Source organism: Protopterus annectens, chromosome 3.part0 (genome assembly GCF_019279795.1).
Source record: "Protopterus annectens isolate FY-2018-M chromosome 3.part0, PAN1.0, whole genome shotgun sequence".
NCBI lineage: Eukaryota > Metazoa > Chordata > Ceratodontiformes > Protopteridae > Protopterus > Protopterus annectens.
The window spans coordinates 453755397-453782896 of NC_056731.1; the positions used below are offsets into that span (position 1 = coordinate 453755397).

At 41.9% G+C, this 27500-nt stretch overlaps 1 protein-coding gene across 1 annotated transcript in view; it reads left to right on the forward strand.

The window, feature by feature from the left end:
- MTRR (5-methyltetrahydrofolate-homocysteine methyltransferase reductase) overlaps positions 1-27500 on the forward strand; it is a 780817-nt gene that overhangs the window by 363257 nt on the left and 390060 nt on the right. The window contains exons 9-10 of the mRNA XM_044064883.1: positions 7284-7372; positions 22629-22809. Coding sequence (XP_043920818.1) covers positions 7284-7372; positions 22629-22809 — 270 coding nt within the window. The remainder of the gene's footprint in view (positions 1-7283; positions 7373-22628; positions 22810-27500) is intronic.

The following is a 27500-nucleotide window of genomic DNA, read 5'->3' on the forward strand; positions in this document are numbered from 1 at the left end:
TCAGACATTCAAGGTACAGACTGTGTAACAGTACAGAAACTCTGTTATATTTTCATCTTCCCTTTCCTGGGGCTTGTCTTTAACTGCAAGGTATAGTGTTACAATATTTTATACGTATGAGTTGTTCAATACTCATTGCCAGTATTTTTTTTTTTTTGTTTGTTACTGTCTTACTTGATGAACTGAAAGATCCTGTGGGGTAATACTGGTTTTATGAGGTAGTACTGGTATTATATGAGTTGCATACCAATCATTATAGGTGATAGTGGTGCAAAACTGGTGTTGTCCTGCACAAGATGAAGGGGCCATTTGCCTGCTGTGAAAAAAGCCCATTTGCTGTACTGCTGCAAAAATTTGTGTTTTGTGTGATGTTCTTCATGTTTCACTGTTGCAGTCATCACATTTGGGTTATCTGCTTGCAGTAGCCCTCAGTCGGCCTGATTATCAAAGTCTTGGGTCCTGCATCTGTTGCTGTCTCATCTTCTGTGACGTCAGGTCGTTAGGGGTATAAAGCATGCAGCCGACGCCATTACATCTGTCTTTCTTGCCATGCGGTGCCCGAAGCAGAAGCAGTTCGCAAGTGCCGGTCAGCCGACTCCTGAAATTTTTGTTTTTGAGTTTCAGTACCAAAGTCTTCAACTAAAGCTAAGTACCCCATTGGGGAAACTTTTTTCTTGCTCTAAACCAATGTCAGTAAAAGTCAATAATTGTATTTCTTGTGGAAAGCAAATACCTCATAAATATTTTAATTCGTACTGTATTCCTTGCCTAGGCCCTGACCACGACATACCTCGCTGTCGGTTTGGTGCCTTATTTAAACCACGAACTATTGGTCTTCAGTATATTTTCGCTTCTAAATAATTCGGTACTCTGTTCAGTTATCTAGATATGTCTTCGGCAAGCCACCCGACTACCGACATTCCAAAAAAACACAAAGATAAAGACAGAGATAGGCCGCTAGGTGCAAAGCTGCCGACGACGCCTCTCCTAAGCTAGTCACCAGTTTGCCGGTACTCACTGAGGCTCTTTCGCAGCCCTTGATACCCGTTACTTCAGATTTGCAGGCCTCTACTGAGACCCATTCGGAGTCTGGTATGCTGTGGGATGCTTCAACTGTGGAACCTGCGGATGTCTCTACCTTGGATGGGTCCGGAGCCGTTGTGCAGGCACCGGCTACTGAGGGTGATTTCAGGTCAACTGACTTGCATATTAAACCGACGCCATCTTCTTCTTCAAGGCCTAAAACTCGAACCATGCTTATAAAAAAGTCGGCAAGACCACATGGTCAGGCCTCTATGCCTAAAAAACAAATGATAAGAATGGCTGAAGACCTTATTACTTTAATCAGGGAAAGCCAACATTCCCCCTCTAAGAGACCTAGGACTGAATTTGCTTATGATACTTCTGACCTGACCAGGATTCTGAAACTTCTGTTTCCTCTGATGACCAGGATTTTACCCCTATCTACCTATGAGGATTCTGATGCATAGGACTCTATTCCCTCTGCTTCTCCCCCAGAGGATTTTTCTTTTGGTGAACCTTGTATACTGTTAGGGAGCATTTTCTCTGGGAAAGCCAGGATTACTCTGATAATAAAAAGAGGCTTAGGGGTTTCTTACTCCTGCCCCAATACAGGCCTTTAGCTATCCCTCCTGTGCTAGACATTGTTGATGATGCGTTTTCGGAATCTAGCATGGCCCCTGACTCTTTACCTCCTGCTCCCAGAAAACCTGATGGATATTACAGGGTTTCTGACTCTCACAAGTTCCTTTTTAGAAATCCTACTGCAGATCCTGAGACCATTTCACAGGGACCCATGGGCATTAAGGCTACTACTGCCAAAAATCTTACCCCCTCTGATAGAGTTTCCAGGGCCCTGGATAGATGGGGTAAGAAGGTATACACCTCTGCAACCTTGGCCATCAGGGCCTTAAATTGCCAGTTTCATATGTTAAAGTATCAGCAGCATATTATTGGATTGCTTAAACAGAAAATGATGATTCCTGACTGTGCTGAAAATAAGGATTTACAGGATTTAATGCATTCTGCTGAACAGGTTGGAAAACGTACTTTGCAGTGTGGTTTTGATTCACTAGAGGCATCTTGCAGGGCTGCTGTCACCGGGTCTGTACTTAGAAGGCATGCTTGGCTTAAGGAGCAATCTTTGCAAGATCATGTTAAAACTAAATTGCTGGATGCTCCCTTAAATCAGTACTGCCTGTTTGGCAATAAAGCATAAGAAGTTCTTAAAAAGATGAAGGAAAAAGCTAAATGTATGCAAACTGTTAAAGATTTCCTATAAGTACAGCCTTCAAGATTTAGTAGGCATTGGCCCTCTAAGAATTGGTCCTTTCCTGCCTCTTCCAGGCCTACTCAGTCCAAACCCAGAACCAGCAGAACACTCAGGCTTCAGTCCCAGGGTACGCACAGGACTAAGCAGTGGGGGGCTCCCACTTCCAAATCAGGGAGTAGTAAGACTCCCTGTATGGTAAGCTGTCTCAATCACTTAACTTTAAAACTTCCAAGCTCTTCTCAACTGACTGCTCCTTTAGGGGGAAAGATTGCTCTGCAAGCAAAAAACTGGGAACTAATTACCCAGGACAAATGGGTTTTAAATATAGTTTTCCCAAGGATACAGATTTCACTTCCACACGTTACCAACCCCAAACAGTTGGCCAGATCTACCCCCAAATCAGTGGGCAGAGGCTCAAAAACAAATACTCTCGCTGTTAAGATTAAAGGCTATTCAAACTGTACTAGAAGAGGAAAATGGACAAGGTTTATACTCAAGACTTTTCCTGGTACCCAGAAAAGACAACTCATGGCGTCCTATCCTGGATCTTTCCATCCTTAACACCTTTTTGGTGATTCCAAAATTCAAGATGCTAACTCTTCACCAGTTGCTCCCCATGCTAGGCAAGGATGCTGGTTGGCAACACTGGATTTAAAGGAAGCCTACCTGCACATCCCTATCAGGGAATCTTGCAGAGATACCTACGCTTCAAAGCAGGCTACATGCATGATCAGTTCTGTGCACTGCCCTTTGGCTTATCTACTGCGCCCAGGGTATTCACAAAGTGCCTAGCTCCAGTCATTGCTTTTTGCAGGCAAAGAAATATTCAGATATACCCATACCTGGACGATTGTCTAATTCAGGCAGAAAGCCAGGGCATACTTTTGAATCATCTGGCATTTGTACAAAAGGTGCTAACTTGTCAGGGGTAGACCATAAATGAAAAGAAATCACATCTGGTAATCTGGCGGCAAATTACATTCATAGGAGCCAGCTTGAACACAACTTCCCAGATGGCTTTCCTCATGCCAGAGAAACAAGTTCATTTGACAACTTACTTCAAAGTAATGGCCACAAAAACCCTGCTGTATGCAAGGCAAATACTGCAAGCCTTGGGGTTCATGGCCTCCTGCATTCTACTAATTCCATATGCAAAACTGCATATGAGGAAACTACAATGGTATCCAAAAAGCCTATGGTGTCGACATTCTCAGGATCTAGAAGCAATGATTCCTATCATACCTTGCCTACGGTTAGAGTTCCTTTGGTGGGCAGAGGCCTGCCACAAAAACAAAGGTCTACCATTCACTCTACCCCCTGCCACCCAAACCCTAACAACAGACGCATCATACTATGCATGGGGGGTGGGCTCACCTGGCAGGGAAGTGCATTCAGGGCAAATGGAACCCAATTCAAATTCACCTGCATATCAATCAAAAAGAAATGTTAGCTGTACAGAATGCTCTGACAGCCTTCAAGGACCACATTCTTCCAGGACAATTAATGGTAAAGATGGACAACACCACTGTTATGTGGTACATAAACAAGCAGGGGGATACCCATTCATACCCCCTCTGCAGACTCGCCATGGCTCTGTGGAACACAGCCTTGAGCTACCAAGTGCAACTCAATTCCTGCCAGGAAAACTAAATACATTGGCAGACGAACTAAGCAGAAATCTCATGGACCCACACAAGTGGAAACTGGAACAAAAGACTTTTCAACATGTTGATAAACAAATGGGGAGCCCAGATATAGACCTGTTTGCCTCCCCTAGAACTACCAATTGGACACATTCTGCACAAGGACTCCCCACAAACAAGCTTGGAAAGTGTATGCTCTGTCCTTCAGCTGGAAAAATATATCAGTTTATGCCTTTCCTACTCTGCCTCTCCTCTCCAAAGTACTACTAAAGATCAAACAGGACAAACCAAGGATGATACTGATTGCACCAGATTGGCCATACCAACACTGGTACCCCCTCTTGCGCAGTGAGTCACTGTTGGCTCCATGACACCTGCCTCAGACCCCTACCCTGCTGTCACATCAGGAGAGCCAGATTCTGCACCCTCAGCTTCAAACCCTGAACCTGGCAGCCTGGCTAATTACCTAATCTCTCTGTTAACATCCCTCAGTAAACAAGTGTTGGATGTCATTTTGTTGGCAAGAGGGCCTAGTACTAGAAAATCTTATGCTGAAAAATGGAAAAGATTCTGTGCCTGGAACCAAACTCAAGGGATGGGCACAGCAGCACCCAATTTACCTCAGATTCTTCAATATGTAACTGAGATGCTTTACAAGGGCCTTTCTTTTTCCTCCATCAAAATTCATGTCTCAGCCATTTCAGCTCATTACAACAGAGAACCACCCCTATTCTCTAATCCACTGCTCAAGCAGTTCCTCAGAGGGTCCAAAAACTTAAGACCACCCAGGAGAGCTCCAACTCCAGCCTGGTACCTTAACTTTCTATTGGAAAAACTCCCTCTTCCTCCTTTTGAGCCAGCTGCAAGTGCAAAGTTAAAATTCCTTTCTTGGAAAACAGCCTTCCTTTTAGCAATCACTTCTGCAAAAAGGGTATCTGAATTACAGGCCCTTATGGCAGTGGAGTCTTTCAGCATCTTTCATGCGGACAGGGTGTCCCTCAGGACCAGTCCCTCTTTCATGCCCAAGGTAGTATCCAGTGTGGCTCTTAATCATTCCATTCATTTGCCAACTTTCTTTTCTAATCCTGTGCACAGACAACTTAGATTTTACTTGGACAGGACTAAACCTCAAAGGAAATCTGAACAACTGTTGGTGGCATTTGCTGCTGGGGCAGAGGGGAAGGCTGTTTCAAAGCAAACCATTTCTAAATGGATAGGCCATTGCATCCATTTCTTCCCTAAGCAGCATGGAAAACGTCACCCCCAGGGGATTAGACCACATTCAACCAGGGCTGCATCTACCTCTACACTCAGCCTTTCTCAGAGGTGTCCCTACCAGGGACATCCTAGAAGCTGCTACCTGGAGTTCTTTACATACTTTCACCAAGCATTACCTTTTGCCAATTTTCTCTAAATCCAGAGCTGGCTTTGCAACTGCAGTCTTGCAGGGCCTTATAGCTGGTCCTAATGCTATCTAAATTCCTCCACCCATCCTTAACTTTGTGAATCTACCTAAATGTGATGACTGCAACAGTGAAACACGGAGAACATAGTACAGTTGTGTACACTTACCATAAATGTAGATGTTCGAGTATATTCACTGTAGCAGTCCTGGTTACCGTCCCTCCAGCCCCCTGACTTCTTTTGGCTATACCTCTATTCTTTAACATGCTTAAAAGCTTCTTGGTGTATTTGCTTTTTTGATTGAGGTATAACATTGTATGTGTGTGTGTGTGTGTGTGTGTGTGTGTGTGTGTGTGTGTGTATGTATATATATATATATATATATATATATATATATATATATATATATATATATAGCTTCCCATTAGGGGGGCACCTGACATCTGGGGCAAGAAAAACTGATGTAATGGCGTCGGCTGCATGCTTTATACCCCTGACAACCTGACGTCACGGAAGATGAGACAGCAACCGATGCAGGACCCAAGACTTTGATAATCAGGCCGACTGAGGGCTACTGGAAGCAGATAACCCAAATGTGATGACTGCAACAGTGAATACACTCGAGCATCTACATTTATGGTAGGTGTACACAACTGTACTTTCTGCACTGAGTATGTCATATAATACAGTTGAATTCTTCAGCAGCAGAATATGCTTTCCTGATAACTGACAGAATATATACTGGTTCCTCCCACAGGACTAGAGTGTATAGGTCAGGACTGTGAAAAACTTAAGAAGGTAATAAATGTAGTCTGGACTTCCGTGAAGGAGATTTTATTCACCTAAAGAAGTATTGGGTGTACAAAGTAGAATACTTGTTTCATGGTTGAAACACAGCTGGTGAATTAAACAGAATTGGCTGGGTTAGTACATTATGCATCTCCCATGAGCATTTAAGGATGCATGCTGCTGAAAGGGACAGTAGCACAGTGACAAGGTACTGTGATAATTCGGGGCATGTTAGGCAGACAAACAACAGTTAATGACTTACAAAGTGCAATAGCAGCTGAGAGTTGCAAATGAAACAGACTTGACTCTTACTAGACTTTGTGCTCACCGTACGATACTCTCCAAATACTCTCCTTACAGAATACTCTCAACCTCTCACTGAAATGACAAAATTATTTTTATACGTAAATTACACAGGTAAGACTTTAGTCTAGAAAGGATGTCATTGTTTTAGATGGAGAAAGAAGTAATCTGAGCACAGCAATGCTGTATACAAGTCTTAACTTTTCTCTTCCTTCAGTATACTGGAACTCTTCCCATCAAGACACGGTGAGTGCCTCAGTGGTTGAAAGGCACTTTTGAATTGCATCAGCTGCACCATTGGGTGGGCGCCTTTTTTGCAGGGCTTTAGTGCTGCTAAATTGGTGAATGCATTGCCTTTTTGCAGTAGATGTAGTACAAATTAACAATGTGTTTTGATTTCACTTTAAATCCATTCACAAAAGGAACATGTTCTTGCTTCTTCATTTCATTAAATTAAACTAATTTCATCAGAATTCTCACAAGTGACTTGGCTGAGCTGAGTGAGGCACAAAGAATGCAGCCTTTCATACCTCTCTAGTTGAAAGTCTGGCAAATGAAGGAGTTAGTAGGCAAAGAAGAAAAAGTCCCTTGAACATTTGTAACACTTATTCTGGGATCTTGTATTAATCTTTAGTCTCATTCTTCCTGTGAATTTGGAAAGATGCCTTTTGAAGTTGCTGTTTAGGTACTGCACCTAGACTTATTCATAAATATGTTTATACAACATCTTGTTTATCCTTTTGTAAGATATATTTAATTATATATAACTTAAACATCTTGTCAGAGTATAAGAAAATATTAAAACACCTGCTTTATGTAAACATATTTGTCCATTTTTTTTTCTTTTTAAGGGGCTCAGGTGCCACTGCATGTACCCAAAGACAACACCCTTCATTTTCTTCTGACATGGTGCCTCGAAATACGAGCAATTCCGAAAAAGGTAATTCTTTGATTTTTTTTTCTTGGTAAGTAATCAGTATGTTAAATAAAAAAAAAATAGTAAACACATTTGTCTGTAGAAATACTACACTGTTTTATGCAACATTTGATCACTGTTACAGTAGCCTACTCTATATGAGTTATATCCTACCATGGATACAATTGGCCAGCCATTCGTAGCTTTAGGGAACATTCTGTTTGCTCTAACTGCCAGTGGCTCAAGCCAGTCTCCATATAAAGGCATTTAGAGCTCCAAGAGCTTTAGAGCTGTCTTGATGCTGAAGTTTGCTCCTTCTGTGGACTTTCTGGTTCATATAAGGTTACTAGGCTAATGGCCCTAGAGCCCTTACAAGCCAAGCCATATTTATCCAGAGTTGCCCCAGTTGGTGGTGGTTAGGTGAGGGAAGTTCACAGAGGTAGGTGTCTATGGCAGTTAATACTGACTTCCTCTATCCAGGAGGGACATGGGCTCCACCCCAGGAGTGAATTTGCAGTTACCCATCCATTAATCTAGGTTACATTTGAAGAGGATCAGGGAGGGGCTCTGTTTTGCATGAACTGGAAGCTTGATCCAGAGAAGTGGTAGTCTCTGGGAGAAGTATCTACATCTCCAGCATGACCTATTCATATCAAAGGATAGGTTAAGATCCCTGGAATGAGTGACTTTCATGCAGTTTGACGAATGTGTAGCATTTTCATCAGGGCCGTGTCAGAGACTGTCGTGTAAGTCAGGCACAATTTACCCCTTATCAACCTGTAGGAGACACAATACAGTGACAGGGCTTTCAGTCTTTCTGTGTAAGACTTGTTTTGTGTACCTTGTAATTTCTTGGTGAGAAACCTCTGTGGTTTCTTCAGTTGTTGCAGGCATCTGGAGAGGTACATGCAAAAAGGAGCATTGTACTCAATTATTGGTCTGATGAAGGCCGAGTATAATTGCATTGTAACATCCTTAGATTTAGATGTGATGCCTTTACTTATAAGATGTGTCACATAGGATTTCCTTACTGCTGTGGCTACATGGTGGTCAAGTGCAGATTGCTATCAACCTGAGTACTTCTTTGAGCTAAAGACTGGCTAGCAATCCTTTAAGGCTATGTTGTCTTGTATGAAGGGATTTTACTACAGTGGAGTGCTTTTGGAAGCTTTTTTGTAATTTTTTTTGAACTTTCAGTTACATACTTTTACAGAGTTTTAAAAACCAAAAAAATCACCAGTTAGCCAAAGCCAAAGTACTCTTTAATATAAACAGCATACAGTTTGTGTTAGTGGCAGGACCTATTAAGCAGTTACACATCTCCTTGCCCCCCCCCCCGTCTCCAAGAAGAAGAAGAACAAAGGTGTCAGGGAGTCTTTGGGTGTCAGACTAGCTTTGGTTTTGCCTCAGCCGCCAATGGATGTCTCTGCTATGGCATGATCTGGTTGCTTGGACTGCTCATTGTTTTCTCCTAGTCTTACTGGTGTAGCATCTACAGTCACTAAGGACCAGGGATAGATAAGTCCCCTAATGCAGGGTTGTTCTGTATTGGAAAGAGAGAACCCTTTGGTCAGTCTTTGGAGGGAAGTGTGGGTGAAGATCTGCTATATAGGTGAGAAAGTGAACCTGAGCCCTGGGATAGTGTGCCCATTTTGGGGGACAGTTCTTTTCCAGGGAGGTTGTCAGGAAAAGAAAACAAAAAAAGTAGAAAAACTTGATTTCTCATTTTTCTGATTGAGTGGGCATGGACGATTTGCTGGGATTTGCTAGGGCTGTTAATTTCTGCTTTTACTTTTCTTCCTAGAAGATGAATTACGGTAAAGGGTTCCCTGTCTTTCCGACTCTGATTTTCAGTATGAAAAGTAGGGGTTTAGAGGGAGAACATTGTGCTTTTGTATTTTCTTCAGTAGAAAACAAATATCCAGTAAGACGCCAAAGTCCAACTTAAGCAGGTAGCACAAATGAAGAAAAATGAAGCAAAGTTGGACACTGCTGATGCTAATTTATCTGAAGAAGGGTCATCCCGAAAGCGCTTATCTTGTGATTTTAAGAATAAAGAAGATTTTTTTAAGCTGTCAGCAGTGTCCAACTTTGTATTTTCTTCAGTCTGAGCATTCTGATTTTGAGGAAGGTGTTGCTTCAGAGTTCCACCTAGAAGACCTTTCTTTTTCTGAAACATTATCTAATATGGAAGAGGTGTCAAGGTGGGATCGGAAGAAATTCCTTTTTCCAAGCAAATGTATTTGTTGCAGGTAGACATACCTCAATCTGCAGCTGTTCCTCCTGTTTTAGAGAATGTGTTTTTCCTCACAGCTTGCAATTTACTTGTCAGTCAACCTCCTGCCGCTAGGAAGCCTGATTGGTTGGTCATGCAGGGTCCCTCAGTCTCAAAAATTCTAGTTTTCTAACCTAAAGTAGACCCTGCAGTGATTTCCCTATCCAAAGTACTTCTGCTAGACAAGCTGCTAATGCTAATTCCATTTCCTCTGACAAGGATGGGAAAGCTTTGACAAGTTTGGAAAAAAGTTAATTTTTCTGCTACTTTAACATTCAGTATTTTAAACCATCAGGCTCATGTGTTAAAGTTTTTACTTCTGTCTTTTGAGAACATGAAACATCAACTGTTACCTTCTATCTTCTGAGAGAAAAACGTATTTGAATATCTCTTTTGTGTCTCTGACTCTTGTTATTAAACATGCCTTGAAATGTTCTTATGACACTGCTAATGCAGTTTCCAGGGTTGCTATTTCTGGATCAGTCATTAGAAGATTTGCTTGGTAGATTAGCAAGATTTTCTGAAGATTTTAAAACTGAAATTTTAAATTCTCCTCTGCATAAGGAAGTTCTGTTTGGCCCTTCTGCAGCAGAGGTGCTTAAGTTATTTGATGGGACTTGAAAGCTGATCCAGGGGATATCTTTTTAAGGCCAATAATATTTTTCTTTTCTCCTCCGATTCCTTTTTCAAAAAGAAGTTCAAGCAACAAAGTGCCAACAAACAGGATTTTTAAAAGAAATGGCAAGGAGTTTCCCCAAAGAAAGGGAAAGCCTCTCAAACTAAATGACAGTACAAAAAGTCAGAATGACTATTTGCCTCTTCAGGTAGCCTCTTCCCTCTCTGGCAGTCTCTCTCTCTCCCTGTCTCTCTCTCTCTCTCTCTCTTTCTCTGAGTCTGTATCTTCCTTTGTGGCATCAGATTGTTTCAGACAAATGGATTCTGAAAGTCATTCAACAGGAGCACACTTGGCAGTGGTAGCTCCCCCTTCCTTTTCAGGGGATTCCCTGTTTTCCAGTAAACAAAACATCTCTGTTTTCTCCAGTTCTGGAACATATGTTATCCCAGGGAGTCAACAAACCAGTACTGACCTGCCAGATGGGCAAAGGGTTGTATTCAAGGGATTTTTGTGTTGCCAAAGAAAGAAGGGGCCTGGAGGTGTGTGCTAGGCTTCTCCTTTCTCAGTCTTTTTGTCAGTGTCCCGAAGTTCAAAATGTTTTCCCTTCAGACCCTGCTACCTTTACTCCCTTTACTCGCTTTCATGGTAAAGCTAGAATTTGAAAGATTCATACCATCACATTCCCATTGGTAAACATTTCAGACATTTCTTAAGATTTTTTGTATATGGCGTACATCATCAGTTCTCTGTCGTACCCTTTAGATTATCTACTGCTCCAGGTGTATTTACAAAGTGTCTGGCTCTAATAATTACTTATTGCAGACCTCTAGACATTCATCTTTTTCGATATTTGTCATATTTGCATATTCTCTGTTCATAATCTACTTTGTCTGGGTTTCAAGTGAACTTACTGAAATCTTCTCTCATTCCTTCTCACATAATAATTTTCCTGGGATGCCTGTTAAGAGTCTGACTTGGGAAAATATTTTATTCTTCCAGACCCAGACAAACTAGAGATGTTCCATCAGTTCTTTCTGAGTCTTTCCAGTCAAAACCAGTTGTCTGCTTGGGAAATTTTTCAGGATTCATGGTTTCCTTGGCTAGAATACACCTGAGAAAAATCAAAATCAAAAAGTCATTTCAGATCAATCTGCACTTGGCATCTGCACCCTTTATCTTTTTAGATTCCCATTCTGGAGTTTGTAAGCAGGGAGGATGTACAGTGGGGTAGACCAGTTCTTTTGGAATCCTGGTCTCCCATTCTCCATTCTATCCCCTCTTTAGTCTGTCACAATGGATACTTTGGCTCGTGTGTGGGGAGCAGTCTCAAAAGAAGCAAAAGTGCAAGGTCTGGAAAAAAAAAAACATAAGTCTCGGAGAGAGGATGGCAGCTATACATAATTTAAAGCCCTAAATCATCTATGATCTCCAGGGAATGCTGCAAGTTTTCACAGACATCACCACACTTATGTGCTGCATAAAAAAATGGGGGGAGGTACCAGATCTTATGCCCTTTGCAGATTTTCTAGAATAGCATGGGTGGTAGCAGATTGGCTCTCTTTGACATTTAAGGTTTTATATATTCTGTCAGAGCAAAAGATTGCATCAGAAAACCTAAGCAAGGCCGGGACAGAACCTCATAAATGAAAACTACACCTGAGGTCTTCCAAGGTTTGATACAATTCTGGGGAGAACCTAAAGTAGATATGTTTGCCTCTTCTCAGAATACAGTTTAAAAAAATTCTGCTCAAGGATTCCTTGTAAATGGGTTGGGAATACCAATTTTTTTTATTCCCTTTGGTGGGAATAGTTCCTCTGTACCATTCCTTTCCACAGATTTCCAGGGTTCTTGTAAAGATCCAGAAAAAAGAAAAATAATAGTAATGATCCCCCTTTTAGCCCAGGCAACAACTGTGTCTCCTTTTGAAACTGGCCAACAGCAGTTGCCACAAGCTTCCCCACAGACTGGATTTTACTTGCTCAAGTCAGGGTTTTCTTGATACACGAAAGCCTGAAAACTCAATTAACTGCCTGAATGATGAAATTTTTATACCCTTTTGGCAATTTTTTCCAGAGGATGAGCAGTACTGAAGGAGACTAAAAAAAATGTTACTAGGAAATTATAAATGTCTGCATGGAAAAGAATTTCTAGTTAGTGCCATTCCAAGAACCAAGATGTGTCGTACTCTGGTTCTTGATTACTTATGTAGCAGTAGCATAGTCCAGTCTCAGGGTTGCTGTTTCTGGGCCTGGATGTTTGTAGTGGCTGTTTGTTCTGAGCACATTTTCCAGGCCATCTTGGATTACAAAGGGCCATTCTGCACTCTAGTGAGAGGATTGTGCTGATTGGTCCCTGGCTGGTAAAGGTTGGCTGGTCTAGGGCTTGGAGTAAGCACCTTATTGGTTCTTTGGAGCCTTTTTTTTTTTTAAGTTTTATGTTTTAACCTTCTAGTATTTAACCCCCACTTGTTTGCTCATCGCACAGCAACACAAGAGTGCAGCACAATTGTGTGCCATAGCCGGACATATAATTTCAACAATTTTTCCCTTGAATACAGCTGTGTCCCAACAGTGTAGTTCCTCATCTTTAGCACATTTCCGGGCAAAGAGGCAGTACTAGTGAAGCTGTGTAAGCACTCCACTGTAATAACAACCTCAAGAGTTTTTCTGAGGCCCCACTCTACCTACTAGTGTAGCATTAAGCCTATCCTCAGAGGTATTAACACAACTCATCCACTTGTTATTCCTACATGTGACCCCCCATCTCACCATATTCCTGTTTCTGACCATATAAATTCACCTACCACTATAAATGAGCAATTTTCCACAGTTTCTCCAGCCACCTTGGTTGATATTGACATCCTGAGGTAGTGTAGCAAATGTCTCATGTATATAGACAACCCTCTACTTCTAGTCCACCCAAACACAACATGTGAGAGGTGCAACTGTATTAAAAACCTTGAATCAATGCTCTCTCACACGCCAGTTAATACATCTGACACTGACCGAGTTGTCAGCATGCACACTTCATCACCTATTCCACCCAAACCCACATCACACATACCTACATACACAGAGGTCCTCGCTACAGACTTACCTAAACACCAGAGACCTCACAAACACAAGTACTCTACACATAATACTTCCTCTGCAGAACACAATATGCACAATAGCTCATGCACCAGTGTCTCACCTGTTAAGCCCATAAGGCTAAACACTAAACCTAACATATTAATCATTGCACCAGTGTCTCACCTGTCAAGCCCATAAGGCTAAACACTAAACCTAACATATTAATCATAGGAGACTCATTTGTGAGATGCACAGATGTCCCTCTCACCAGGCTGGATAAGGAGAAGGTCACGGTCAGCTGTCTGTCAGGTGCCAGGATCCACCATGTCACAAATGCACTCAAGTCTGCCAACAACAGGTACTGTTATGACTCCATCATAGTCCATGTTGGTGTGAATGACTTGAGATGTACCTCTCTGGACTATATGAAGAGAGAGATGACTGAGCACTTGGACTGTGTGTCTCAGGCAGGTATGTTGTTAGCCTTAAGCAGCATTTTACCTTCTCCTAGACGGATGCCTCAATACAAACAAAATGATTGACTTCAATAATTGGCTTAGATTTTGGTGTCATTCTAAGGGGATCCAGTATCTGTCAGCCTGGGATGACATGATTAACAGACTTTGATGCTTTGCCAGAGATGGTCTTCATCTGTCACCCCTAGGATTTTGGCTACTGGCTAAGGCTCTTGCCACCTCCACAGTGACCTTTTTAGGCAGTGTCACGAGGACAAAACTCGTGACGAAAAAATACCAACCAAAAACGACCTCAAGGTCCTGTTGCTAAATGTGAGGAGTCTTAACATGAAACTGACTCAATGGAAGCAGTCCTCACTCCGGAGAAAGCAGACATTTGTGCAGTCATGGAGACCTAGTTCAAGGCTGTGGAGAACACTCCAGTTATACGTGGTTGCACCTCCTTCCTCACATTTAGACCACAAACTGAAGGCAAGAAAACTAAAGGAGGAGGTGTATCAGTATTCATCAAGGAAAAATACACCTCCAGATTGGTCAAACAGTCTGACGTCCTAGAGATACTTCAGGTGGAATTAACTGTTGGTAGAACACCTATTCAAGTCATTTCCAGCTACAGAACCCCCTCCATGAATCAGGACACCCATTCTGCCTATTTGGATCAACTTGAGTCTATCAATATACATCCTAACACCATAGTTTTGGGTGAATTTAACTACCCTAGCATTGACTGGGTGACTTGCTCATGCTCAAACTCACCTCCCCAAAGGTTTCTTGACTTTGTTAACTCCAGTACCCTGGACCAGCTTGTTGACACCCCCACTGGGGCACCAACATCCTGGACCTGGTGCTTACAAATGTGGGAGACCACTGTAGCTGCACCCCTGTGAGTTCATCCCTGGTGAGATCTGATCACAAATCAGTCTCATTTGAGGTAACTGTCACACCTGATCCTCCCCTAGCAGCAGCTAGACTAAAAACACTTCTCCAAAGCAGATTATAACCTTTTACGGGATGGCATAAATAGCTTTATTGCACCTCTCCCGTCAGACGGAACCGGTAACTATGCCGAGCTCTACAGCAATGCCCTATATAAGCTCCTGTATAACTGCATTGACTCGGCAGTACCTGTTAGGACCAAAACAAGCTCTTCAAGGAAAAGCAAACCTGCCTGGTGGACAACCACCATTAACAGGCTTTACAATAAAAAGAAGAAACTGCTGTCTAAGATTAAGAAGGAGCAGGCTCTAAAATGTAGACACTCCCTCCTCCGCTTAAATAAGCAAATAAGACTTCTTGTATAGTCCTCCAAGGCAAACTAAGAATCCAGGTTAGCTTTTTCAACCTAGGACAACCATAAGGCATTCTTTAGTTACATCCGCAACCTAAAAGGTAAGGCTCAGATTTGCTCTGAATTGGTAGTTGATGGTAACACATACACTGAGCCAGTGGACATAGCTAACCTGCTAACCATCAGGTTCGGTAAAAACATCTCACCCGTTCCTGTCAGACGTACTTCATGACATCTCTACCACCTGCCCCCTACCTTGTATCTCTAAAGAACAGGTCGTAAATGCCCTCTCTAAGGCCAAAAACACAGCATGAGTGGGACTTAATAACATCCCAGGCTGCGTCCTACATGGGCTCTTTTCAGTCACAGTCTAAGCACTGGCTTCATTCCAGCTGAATGGAAAACAGCCACCATTATCCCACTGCACAAATATGGTGTTTTTACTGACCCTTGGAACTAAAGATCTATTAGCCTGACTAGCCTTGTCTGCAAGGCCTTGGAGAGAATCATAATGGACCTTATCAACAAAGATATAGGTGATCTCCAAACAATAGATCCTACCCAGTTTGGTTTTGTCAAGGGGTGAGCATGCTTGGTAAACCTGGTGGACTTCTTCGAAACAGTCACAAGGGCCCTGGATGAGGGGAAATCTGTGCATACAGCCTACCTAGACCTTGCCAAAGGCATTTGACATTATCCCTCACTCAGGCATCATTGACAAACTCTCCCAGTAGACATCAACCCTTATATCGTAAGGTGGGTTGCAAACTGGCTCTCTGATAGACCCAAACCCATACAGTCCAAATAGGGGAATCCACCTCCAACAGCAGATCCTTTGCCAGTGATGTTCCACAGGGATCAGTCCTGGGACCTCTACTGTTTGGAATCTAATTCTCTATCTATTTGAAGTACAAGCTAAAACCAAGGGACTGTGGCTGACAGTTTGCTGATGACTGCAAACTGGGTACGGTTACAGAATCTCCAAACGATGTCAACATCCTTCAAGAAGGTCTTACGCAAACAAATAATTGGTGCCAAAGTCATGGCCTCAAACTCAATGCAAAAAATTTATTATCATCCCTTTCAGCAAGAGTGATGTTCCTGTAAATTACCACATCAATGGCAATACCCTAGGTACGCACTCAGTGGTGAGAGTGGTAAGAAGGGCATTCTATATAGCTCATTTCATAAGTAACGGTATTGCCTTAAGAAAAAGTGAAGTTATCACCTACCTGTACCCTTCACTCATTAGGCCAATAATTGAGTACAACATTCCTTTTGGAATGTACCTTTCAAACCACCTGCAGCAATTGGAAAGACCACAAAGGTTCCTCACAAAGAAGATTCAAAGTCTTCAGCAGCTATCCTGTGTGGATCGGTTGAAGTCACTGTCACTTTATTCTGTTCTATACAGACTACTCAGAGGCGATCTCTGCCTTACATATAAGGTGATCTCTGACTCCACTCTATTGGAAATGCTGCACATCCACAAGTGAAATGGCACACTGGTTACTTGCTCTAAAGACCTAAACTTGGTATGTGACATCAATAGAACCTGCTGGAGGGACAGATTTGTCTCTCAGAGGTTACCACACTTTTGGAATAGACTCCCACTTCACATCATTGGCCCTCTTCAAACACAGTCTGGATGATTGTATGGGTAACTGTAAATCCACCCCTGGGGTTCCACATGTGTCTCTCTTTGACAGGGGCAATAGGTGTTGATCATGGTAACAAAGGTAAAATTTGGCTAGGCTTATAAGGACTCTTGTGCCATTAGCCTAGTAACTTCCAATGATCCTATGTGAGTTGTCCTCTGGCCTTTCTTCTTGTTGGCCCTTGGAACCTCCTTTCTTCCTCTTCCCAAATTGAGTAGTTCTTGAAAGTGGTTTTACTTACCCACCTCTTAGAAAACAGCTGACTTCTCCTTGGGATCTGAATTTTGTGTTTAAGAAGCGTAATCATTTTCCTTTGAACCACCTCATCAGGCTAATATTGAAGTTCTTAATATGGAAGACTGCTTTACTCATTGTTCTGATTTCTGCTAAAAGTGTATCTAAGTAACAGGCTATTATAGTGAGTCAATCCTACCTCATTTTCCATAAAGACTGGGCTTCTTTGAGAACAAATTCTTCTTTATTTTAAAAGTGGTCTCAGAGTTTGCCTTGTCAGTTTGCAAATTTCATGTCTTTTTTCCAGAACCCAAAAACAAAGGAGAAAGGATTATTCATAGTCTGGGTGTCCACAGAAAGTTCAGATACTACCTAGACAAAATTCAGTCCTTCAACAAAACCAGTCAGCTTTTGACTCCTGTAAAGGTTTTCCCTACATATAAGGAATTACAACTCTCGCAAGTAGCAATGTACACAATCCTTGTACTATTACAGTTGAAGAATTGTCTGGTACCTACTTGCACATCTTCTAAAACCTGAAGGAACATGTTCCCAGTTATTTGTTGTCCTGTGGAACATCCTTGTGTTCTTTTTCAAGTAACGATTTATGTTACTGTTTTTCCTAAAAGTGAAATTTGTGCTGTTAATTACATTTTTATACAATTCACTGTCACAAAGAGTTTCCATCAAACATATTTAAAATAGAACATCATAAAAAACAAGCTGTTTGTCTTTCAAGCTCAGTTTTGAAGATGAAGTATTTTACTTAGAGCTGGAAACATTAAAACTAATGTTTTTTAGACACAGAATGTCATGACAGACTACCTACTCCTAAGTGATACATTGGAAAGCTTCAGATCCCACCAAACCCAGTTCACATCACAGAATACACAAAATTTACACCACCACACTATACCAGCATGTAAATGGCTGCATAGATGTAGTTGCACCCCACAGGAAAAAGTGCAGGGCAAACCCCAGAAACAGACCCACATGATGGAACCATAATATGAAAAACTTTAATAATTTTGACCAAAAGTGTAAATGAATATTTCCTAGAATGTTAGAACTTATGTCACTGAATTAAACAAGCAACTCACGAGTGTAATAAAATCCACCAAAGTAATGTCGAGGCTAAAATGCCTACTCAACTAGCATTTTTTAGTTGTTTTTGTAATCCCAAAACCACAACACAGCAATTCACTGAGCTGATTGTGAATGATGTTACCTGGACTGAGGCTGAAGGTAAAGGGAACCTCCTGGCCAATAAATTTGGCTCTAGCTTTACCTGTCTCTCCCCTTTCCATTTTGTCTCTCAAGATGTACTTGAAAGTGGCTCGCCTCCAACAGTCAGTCAAGGCAGCCCTAAAAGTGCTATCAAAAGCTAAAAATACTGCATTAATGTGTCCTGACAATATCCGTGGATGCATCTTAAATAGCATGAAGTACAATTTCATCACACCCCTAACAACAATGTTCTATCTTAATGTCTCTACAGGTTTTGTGTCAAATGAATGGAGAACAGCTATGGGTCCCTTGCATGAGGGAGGACCTTCCACAGACTCAGGCAGTTACAGACCTGTAAGTCTGACCAGCCTCATATGCAAAGCCATGGAAAGATTTATCATGGAATTAATCAGATGATGCAGATGACTGCAAGCTAGGAGCAATCACTGAATCCCAAAATGACTTCACTATCCTGCAGGAAGGTTTGTCTCAAATAAATAACTGGTGCCAAAATAATGGACTAAAACTAAATGCCAGAAATGTATTATTGTATCTTTTGAGAAGTCATCTACCTCAGGAACTACCATATTGACAGTACACCCAAAAGATTTGACCCAGCCTGGGATTTGAGAACATATGTGGACATTGACCTAACCTTTGACCAACATATGTCCATAGTTATTAAAAAAGTCCTTCTATATTGCCCAGCTAATAAACAAAGGGATTGTGTCTAGATTTAAGGATGTCATTGTCCCCCTTTACTCAGCCCTCATTAGGCCAATCGTTTATTATAATGCCCCATTGGCATGTATTTGACCAGACCCTTGCAACAACTGGAATGCCCACATAGATATCTTACTAAAAGGACACAAGGCCTAAACAACATGTGCTACATGGAACAACTCAAAGCCCTGTCACTATACTTGGTATCCTACAGAATGCTAAGATATGACCTATATCTGGCATGCACGCCATACTCCGACCCATTACTGATGGATTTACTGCACATCAGCAAGTCAAGTGGCATCAGAAATACTCTGTCTAGGGAGCTAAACCTCCGACTGCAACATCAGCATTGCAGAGAGACAGATTTATATCACAGAGGATACTGCTGCTGTTCAGCATCCACATAAAACAAAATGCATCCTTGTTCATTTTCAAGTACAATTTAGATCTTTGGATGGGAAATAGAAAATGTACCCTAGGATTGTCCCCTGTACTAATGGATAGAGGCAGCTCCTTAATACTGTATCCCATGCATGGGTCTCCGCAAATTACCAATGGTTTGATCCCAGTTATTCTCATTGGGGGTAATATGTAATTATCAATCATTGGATGAGTAAGGCCAGTCTATAACCAAATGGGATAGGTTATTTCAAGCACAAAAAAAGGGAATTGGCTAGACTTGAAATAGAAAAGCACACACTATGGCAAAAACTAATAACCAAAACACTTAAGTCCAACGAGTGCTTCACAGGGCAAATACTGCTCCCGTTTTACCTTTGTGAGTGCTTAAATCTAACAAGTTCCAGCTTGTGTCGTAGCAAAAACAACTAAGTGCTTTTGTCCCAAGTGTATTGAGGGCTTAGTTGTTTTTGATTTTGATTAAATACTCCAATAAAGCTTTGTTTTTAATCAGATTTGGTGGTGCTGTGGTGCTTTTAGCTGATATCCACGCTGTCCAGGTGAAGTGTAGTTACGACACAATTTGTTACTTATTAGATTTATGCTCTCATGAAGGTGAAATAGGAGCTGTACTTGACCTGTGAAGCACTCACTGGACTTCAGTGTTTTAGATTTGAAATGGCCTGTAAGGGCAGCTAGCCTAGTATGTATTTATGAACTTAGGAAAAGTTGATAAACCACATTTGTAAGGAAGTGAAAGATGGCAGAATGACTATATATATGAGCTCATTTCAAGTAACAAATGCCACATAAGAACAGACTAAGCATGAGCTCTAGTAACTTGACAGACAGTTGGCATGTGGACATTTCCCTTGATAGTTCCAGTGTCAGAAACATGTTGAGTAAAAAAAAATGGAAAATATTTGGTGGAGCAGCTCTGAATTGCTTAAAAATGTAGGGAACAGCCCAAATTTCACTTTTAATAAAAACAATACTATTAAGCTGTTATTTGAAAAAGAACACAAGGATGTTCCACAGAAAAACAAATGACTGGGATCATCTTCCTGTAGATTTCGTAAGGTGTATAAGTACATGATGAAAAGTCTCTTTGTGATTATAAAATGGTAAGACAGACCCATAGGTACTAGTCAACACTTACCTGTAACAGTTCAGAGATTGTGTACATCACTACATGTCAGAACTGTGATTTCTTCTATGTAGGGAAATCAACTAGGAAACTCTCAAAGTGGGTATAAAAACTTGTACAAGCTATGAAGAAGAAAGCTGAGAAGATTGCTTTGTATAAACACTCTAAACCATGTATGAATCGTAAAATGTTTTCATTTGAGGTTAAGTGGGTAGACAGTGGCTTTGGAGATGTCAACAACTTGCTTGAAATAACCTGAGATATCAAAACAATTATTTTAAGAAAAACATATGTCCAGGGTTAAACGACAGTTTGAATATTCTATGTATTTTAAAGAATACAGTGCTAAATTATAAACTTGGCCTATTTGGCTTGCATGTGATCTTGTGACTGCAAACTGAGGTATGAGTCTATATGTTTTTTGAATGGGTGTTCATTCTGAAGAAGTCTTGGCAATAAAAGAGGAAAGTGCTAAATAAGTTGTGGTTCCTTTGGTTGTTACTTCATGTGTTCATACTTTTAAAGGCTGTCCTATAATAACTTCATAGTGATGATTTTTTTTGTTGGTGATTTTTGTCCCTGTATGTTCTAATAATCAAACTTCCACTTGTTTAAACAGTGCTCAGGTCTTTCACTCCCAGAAGTTACCCAAAGAGCTGAGATGAGAGATATCTGAGGAGGACTGCCATTCAGGTACCCACGAGAATGACTTGTACAGCAGTTGAGGCTTTTTGGATAGCCTTACTCACCCCATGGGCAGTCACGCAAACCACATCTTTGCTGTGGTCCACAATATTCTCCCTTTGCAGGTGTGTATTTAAGCACAATGGCCTTGAGGGCTACCACCCAACAGTGACTTGAAGAGCCTAACACTTGCACACTGGCTAAGAGTGTCAGTCACAGTCAACTCCTCTGAGGGATAGTGGCAGTATTATGCCATTTCTGCCTCTCCTTCCAATGATAGACCCGCTCATTTTCCCTGCCAGTGCCCCACTGGCATCAAGCATCTGCATCACTAGTCATGGTAGGCTTGCCTGGGCAATAGTCAGGGTTTTTATCTCTCCATCAACTGGCTCTGTTAATGGTGAATGTTTATGATCTGGATATTTTTAGAGGCTGTAATAATAGTCATAGAATGTTTTGTGTTAGGAAGGGCGGGTTAATGTAAGACCCAAGCTGAGAAAATGAAGAGTAAACAGTTGAAACATCCAGTAAAATAAATGCCACAGGAGCTCTTAAAGTTTCTAATAAAAGTACAGTGCTTATTTAATATCATGTAAGTTTTTCTCCTGTAAGAGTTTTATAATTCTTGTTTATACGGTTAGAAGCATGATCCATGAAATGTCAGACTCTCATAGAGCTACTCTGAGACTTTATATAACAGAGTAATATTAAATGAATCATTGAAATTATGTAAAACTCCAGAAATCTCAATTGCATCAGAACTGTAAATCAAAGAAAAGAGAACATCGTGCTTCACAAAAAGTGTAACTCCACCACTACTTTTATTCTATCTGACTTTAAGATAATAAGAATACCTTACCAAATCCATTGGAGCTACATCTTGTTGGAGCCATGGCTCGGTTATAACTAACACATCTGGCGAGGCACTGTCTCCAACTCCTGCGCATGTTACTGTGCGTACACAGGCAGGAGCTGTTTACTTCCCACAGTGCAGAAGCCGAAGAGAAAACTGACCGAGCTGAGGATGACAGGAGAGGATATCCCAAGCATACACCCTTCGTGGGAGTCTCCCAATTGATCAGCTGGTACAGAGAGAACAGATCTGTTATTTTTTTATGTTTCATCTGGCTCTTGAAATTGAGTTTCTGTTAAAGAATTGAAGATGGAGGAGGTCCATCTTCCTCTTTGTTATTTATGATGAATGTGATTATCTTAATGACAGTCTGTGTAAGTAGAGATTGCAGGTATTGCTAAAAGGCTTTTGAGAGAACCTAGTGCATTATGATGACTTTTCATAATTGAGATCCCCTTAAAGATGCATTAACCTTGTTTTTATTTTTTCTAACCAAAAGAACCATTTTAGTTCATAATCAGTCTGCAAGCCAGAACATTAAGTTAACATGAAGGTTTAATGCTAAATAAACAAAGTAACATTTCTGTGATTTCTTTCCGTTTCTGTTTTTTTTTTTTAAATCCAGGCTTTTCTTCGAGCCTTGGTGGAGCATACTACAATTGCCAGTGAAAAACGCAGGTTGCAGGAGTTGTGTAGCAAAGAGGGTGCTTCTGATTTTAACGCGTACATAAGAGACTGTAATACTTGTGTGCTGGATCTCCTTCGTGCCTTTCCTTCTTGTCAGCCACCCCTTAGCATACTGCTTGGTAAGTAATAGTTGTTGTTTGCCTTCTTTTGCCAACTCTTGTCTCTGTGCCATTCAGCTGTGGTGATTGAATGTTGCTTAAAGATACCTTATGGTGCTACTAACAGTCAGTTGAATGTGTAACTGTTACATTTGTATTGTGGTTGCTGAGAGGCAAATATCTGTTTAATGATTCTTGTAGAATAATATTTTGTCAAAGCACTGGGTTAGTTTTGTACTCTTTCCTTGTATTTACTAGCCATACAGTTTCCAGGCTGGGAAAGCTCTATTTGTACCTGTTGAATTGGGAGTGGACCAGTTGCTTTTATATTCTTTTGGGAGCGATAGCTGTATTTCTTTCATATTGTTGCAGATTGAATTATTCTGACATGTGCTTACAGTGCTAGTGTCACTACTTTTATAAACGTGTGGGATGTATCAGCCTTGTTCAGCTGCATCCAATAGTTGTTGCTAGTCATAGGTTCTTTGTAAAAGCTTGATTGCATGATGCAGTGATTTTCTCATGAGAGATTATTTTCTGGGTAATCTGTGTATGCTTTTATGTAGAAGTTTCTCTGTCTTAGTTTTCAGAAAATACAAATTGCTGCAGATTACTGTGAAAATGTGTGACAGAAGACTGACAACTTTGTATCGTATTCAGAACATATATAAAATAAATATATAAAACTTTTATTTTATTTATTTTTTGGAGCTTTTCTCCCTGGGCCTCTTCTGAAAACAGGCTCACCCTGGCCCAGTAGACCTTCCGGTAAACAAATGCAAATAAATAAATAAAACTTCATAATGACAGAATAAAAATTAATAACATTAAAGATTTCTGTCATATTGTTTAGTGGACTCAAAACTGCCAAGATGAGAGAGAGAAGGGGGGGGAGAGAAAGAAAATGTATAGGTAGATTCCATGGATGTCCTTAAAGGATGCATCTGCAGTCATAACATATGGGTTGTCCTACCTCAGGCAGCCCTTCGGGCGGCCTGATTCCAAAGTCTGGGTCTGGCCTCGGCTGATGTCGCACTCTCTCCGACGTCAGAGCGTCTGGGGTATAAAAGCATCAGCCGACGCCATTTTCCTCAGTCTTTCTTGCTGCGCGGTGCCCGAAGCAGAAGCAGTTCGCAAGTGCCGGTCGGTCAACTCCTGTGATTCAGCTACCGAAGACTTCAAAAAAGCTAAGTACCCCGTTGGGGACTCTTTCTTGCCTCAGCCGATGTCAGATAAAGTAAATAATTGTTTAACTTGTGGGAAACAAATACCTCATAAGGATTTCCACTCTTACTGCCTCCCTTGCTTAGGCCCAGACCACGACGTCTTGGCCTGTTCAGCCTGTGCTTCCTTCAACCGACGAACTCTTAGACGTCAGTCGGAGTTTGCAGAGGAATTCTTTGGGGCTAATTTTGCATATAAGATGCCGTTGGAGACTCCGACATCGCATTTGGTGAAAAAACGGAAGAACAAGGACCGACACTCGCGGCCCGCGGTTTCAGCTGAAACCACGGTTAGGCCTACCGCGAGTGTCTCGGTTTCGGCCGAAACCGAGTCCTCGGTACTTCCTTTAACCAAATCCACTCAACCAACCACCGCGGCCCTGGAGGCCCCGGCTGAGTCGGCTACTGAGCTACCTACTGAAACCAGTGTCCAGGAAATGTCCGACACCATTCCTTTGGACAAGTCTACTCCTGCACGTGGTGCAGCCAGACCCCCTGCTTCCATGTCCATTAAGGCTTTTTCCAGGGCTAAAGCTGCTAAACTTACTGAAGCTTTGCCTCCCAAGACTACCTCTCAGAGACCTTCTTCTAGTTCTCAGATCCTCAGCCTTGCAGAGGATCTTATCTCTTTAATTAGAGGTTCTCAGCCTCACCCGGACAGGGGCTCTCAACCACCTCCAGACAAAAGGCCCAGGGCTGAGCCCTCTGACCAACACTCTTCAGATGAGTCTACGGATGGATCTGTGTTGTCAGATCTCGGCCTACGAGGATTCTGATGCTGAAGAATCTATCCCTTCGGCCTCCCCTCCTGAAGAGTTTTCCTTTGGTGAGACACTACACTCTATGAGAGAACATTTTCAATGGCAGGGTCAGGAATTTTCTGATTCTAGAAAGAGATTAAGGACCTTTTTACATTTACCTCAGCATAGGCCCTTAGCTATACCTCCTGTTTTGAATGTTATTGATGATGTGTACAATGATGTTAGTACAGCCCCTGATTCTCTCCCTCCGGCTCCTGCCAAACCTGATAGATACTACAGGGTCCCAGATTCTCATCTACATCTGTACAAGGCCCATTCTGCAGACCCAGATAATATTTCTCAGGGCCCTAAAGGGGTTGCAGCTGCCACTGCCAAAAATCCTCTACCTTCTGAAAGGGAGTCTAGAGCTTTAGAGAGATGGGGAAAGAAGGTATATACTTCTGCAACTCTTTCCATGAGGGCATTAAATTGTCAATTTCATATGATACAGTACCAAGAGTATTTGTTAGATGAATTGCATAAGAAGCTTTCCTCTTCTGAACCCCTTGACCGTAAATCCCTTCAGGATCTGGTACATAACTCACAGCAGGTTAGTAATCATTTTTTGCAGTGTGGTTATGATGCACTGGAAGCTTCATGTAGGTCAGCTATGACTGGGGCTGTTATTCGTAGGCATGCCTGGTTGAAGGAACAATCTTTACCAGACCATGTTAAAGCTAAACTCCTGGATGCTCCAATGGAAAAACAAAAATTATTTGGTTCCTCGGCTCAGGAGGTCTTAAAGAAGTTTGAAGAAAAGGCAAAATCTGTGCAAACAGTTAAGGACTTTCTGCAAGTACAACCACCGAGATTCAGCAGAAACTGGCCTACTAAGAATTGGTCCTTTCCAGACTCGGACAGATCCCAGAGAGGCAGGAACAGGCGTCCCAGAGGTAGAGGGCAAGCTAGAGGCTCCTACAGAGGCCGTCAGTGGCAGCCTACCAACCAGAGAGGTAGTGCAGGAACAGCAACAACAACTACTACACCTGGACAGACTCAATGACTTTCCTTTGATTCCGCTGACCAGGGCTCAATTGGAAGCACCAGTGGGCGGAAAGCTTTCTTTATTCTCAAAAAACTGGCATTACATTACAAGGGACACATGGACACTGCAAATAATAGACAAAGGATACAGGTTCCACTTCCACACTTTGCCAAGAAGAAACGGAATGCCAAACCTGCCACCAAATCAGAGGGCAGAGGCTTTAAAGCAGATCAACAACTTAATACAAATGAAAGCCATAGAAAAGGTACCTCTTTCAGAACAAGGCCAAGGATTTTACTCCAGATTATTCCTTGTTCCAAGAAAAGAAAATCAATGGAGGCCTATTCTCGACCTGTCCGCACTGAATACTTACCTCATTGTGCCAAAATTCAAGATGCTGACCCTACAGCAACTTCTTCCCATGCTGGGCAAGGAGTCTTGGCTCGTGACTCTAGATCTCAAGGAGGCATACCTGCATGTCCCTATTCGGCAAAGTTGCAGAAGACACCTCAGATTTCTTGCAGGATCAGAGCATTATCAATTCTCAGCATTGCCCTTTGGCTTATCTACTGCGCCCAGAGTATTCACGAAATGCCTGGCATCAGTAATTGCACACTGCAGACTTCAGGGGATTCAAATCTACCCATATCTGGACGACTGCCTTATACAAGCGGACAACAAGAAAAATTTGATAAAGGACTTGGACTATGCCATCCACCTATTACAGGCCTTGGGATACACAGTCAACATCCAAAAATCAAGACTTGTTCCATCCCAAAGGATAACCTTTTTGGGTGCAAATCTAGACACAACCACCCAAATGGCCTTTCTCACAGAAGAAAAACAAAAACAACTTTCGGATTACTTCATGAATCTGACAAGACAAACTCAGCTAACTGCAAGGAAAATCCTGCAGGCCCTGGGTTACATGGCATCCTGCATAATTCTGATTCCACAAGCCAGGCTGCATATGAGAAAATTACAATGGTACCTAAGGAGTGTATGGTCTCAGCACAGTCACAGTTTGGAAACTTTGATACCAATCATTCCTTGCCTCCAAAAGGAATTCCTGTGGTGGGCTCAAGCCTGCCAGTCCAACAGAGGGTTACCTTTCAACAAACCAAAAACAAAACAAACCATCACCACGGACGCTTCAGACCGAGGATGGGGAGCACACATGGAGAGCAAATGTATCCAAGGCCTATGGTCTCAAGGACAGCTGCGCATGCACATAAACCAAAAGGAAATGCTGGCAGTGATACACGCAATCGAGGCCTTCAAACCTTTCCTCCATCAAGGCCACCTGTTAATAAGGACAAACAACACCACAGTCATGTGGTACATAAACAAGCAAGGAGGCACGCATTCCTACCCTCTATGCAGGCTGGCCATGAATCTATGGGAACTATGCTTGAAACTCAATATCCAACTACAGTCCCAGTTCGTGCCAGGGAAAGAAAATGCACTGGCAGACAGCTTAAGCAGAACAACCATGGATGCACACGAATGGATGCTGCACCCAGACATCTTTCTACTCATAACATAAGCATGGGGAAAGCCGGAGATAGATCTGTTCGCCTCGCCCCACAATCATCAACTGAAGACATTCTGCTCAAGGACATACGACCCACAAGCTTGGAGGGTGGACTCTCTCTCTTTCAGCTGGAAAGCTCTAAAAGTCTATGCCTTCCCACCTCTCCCATT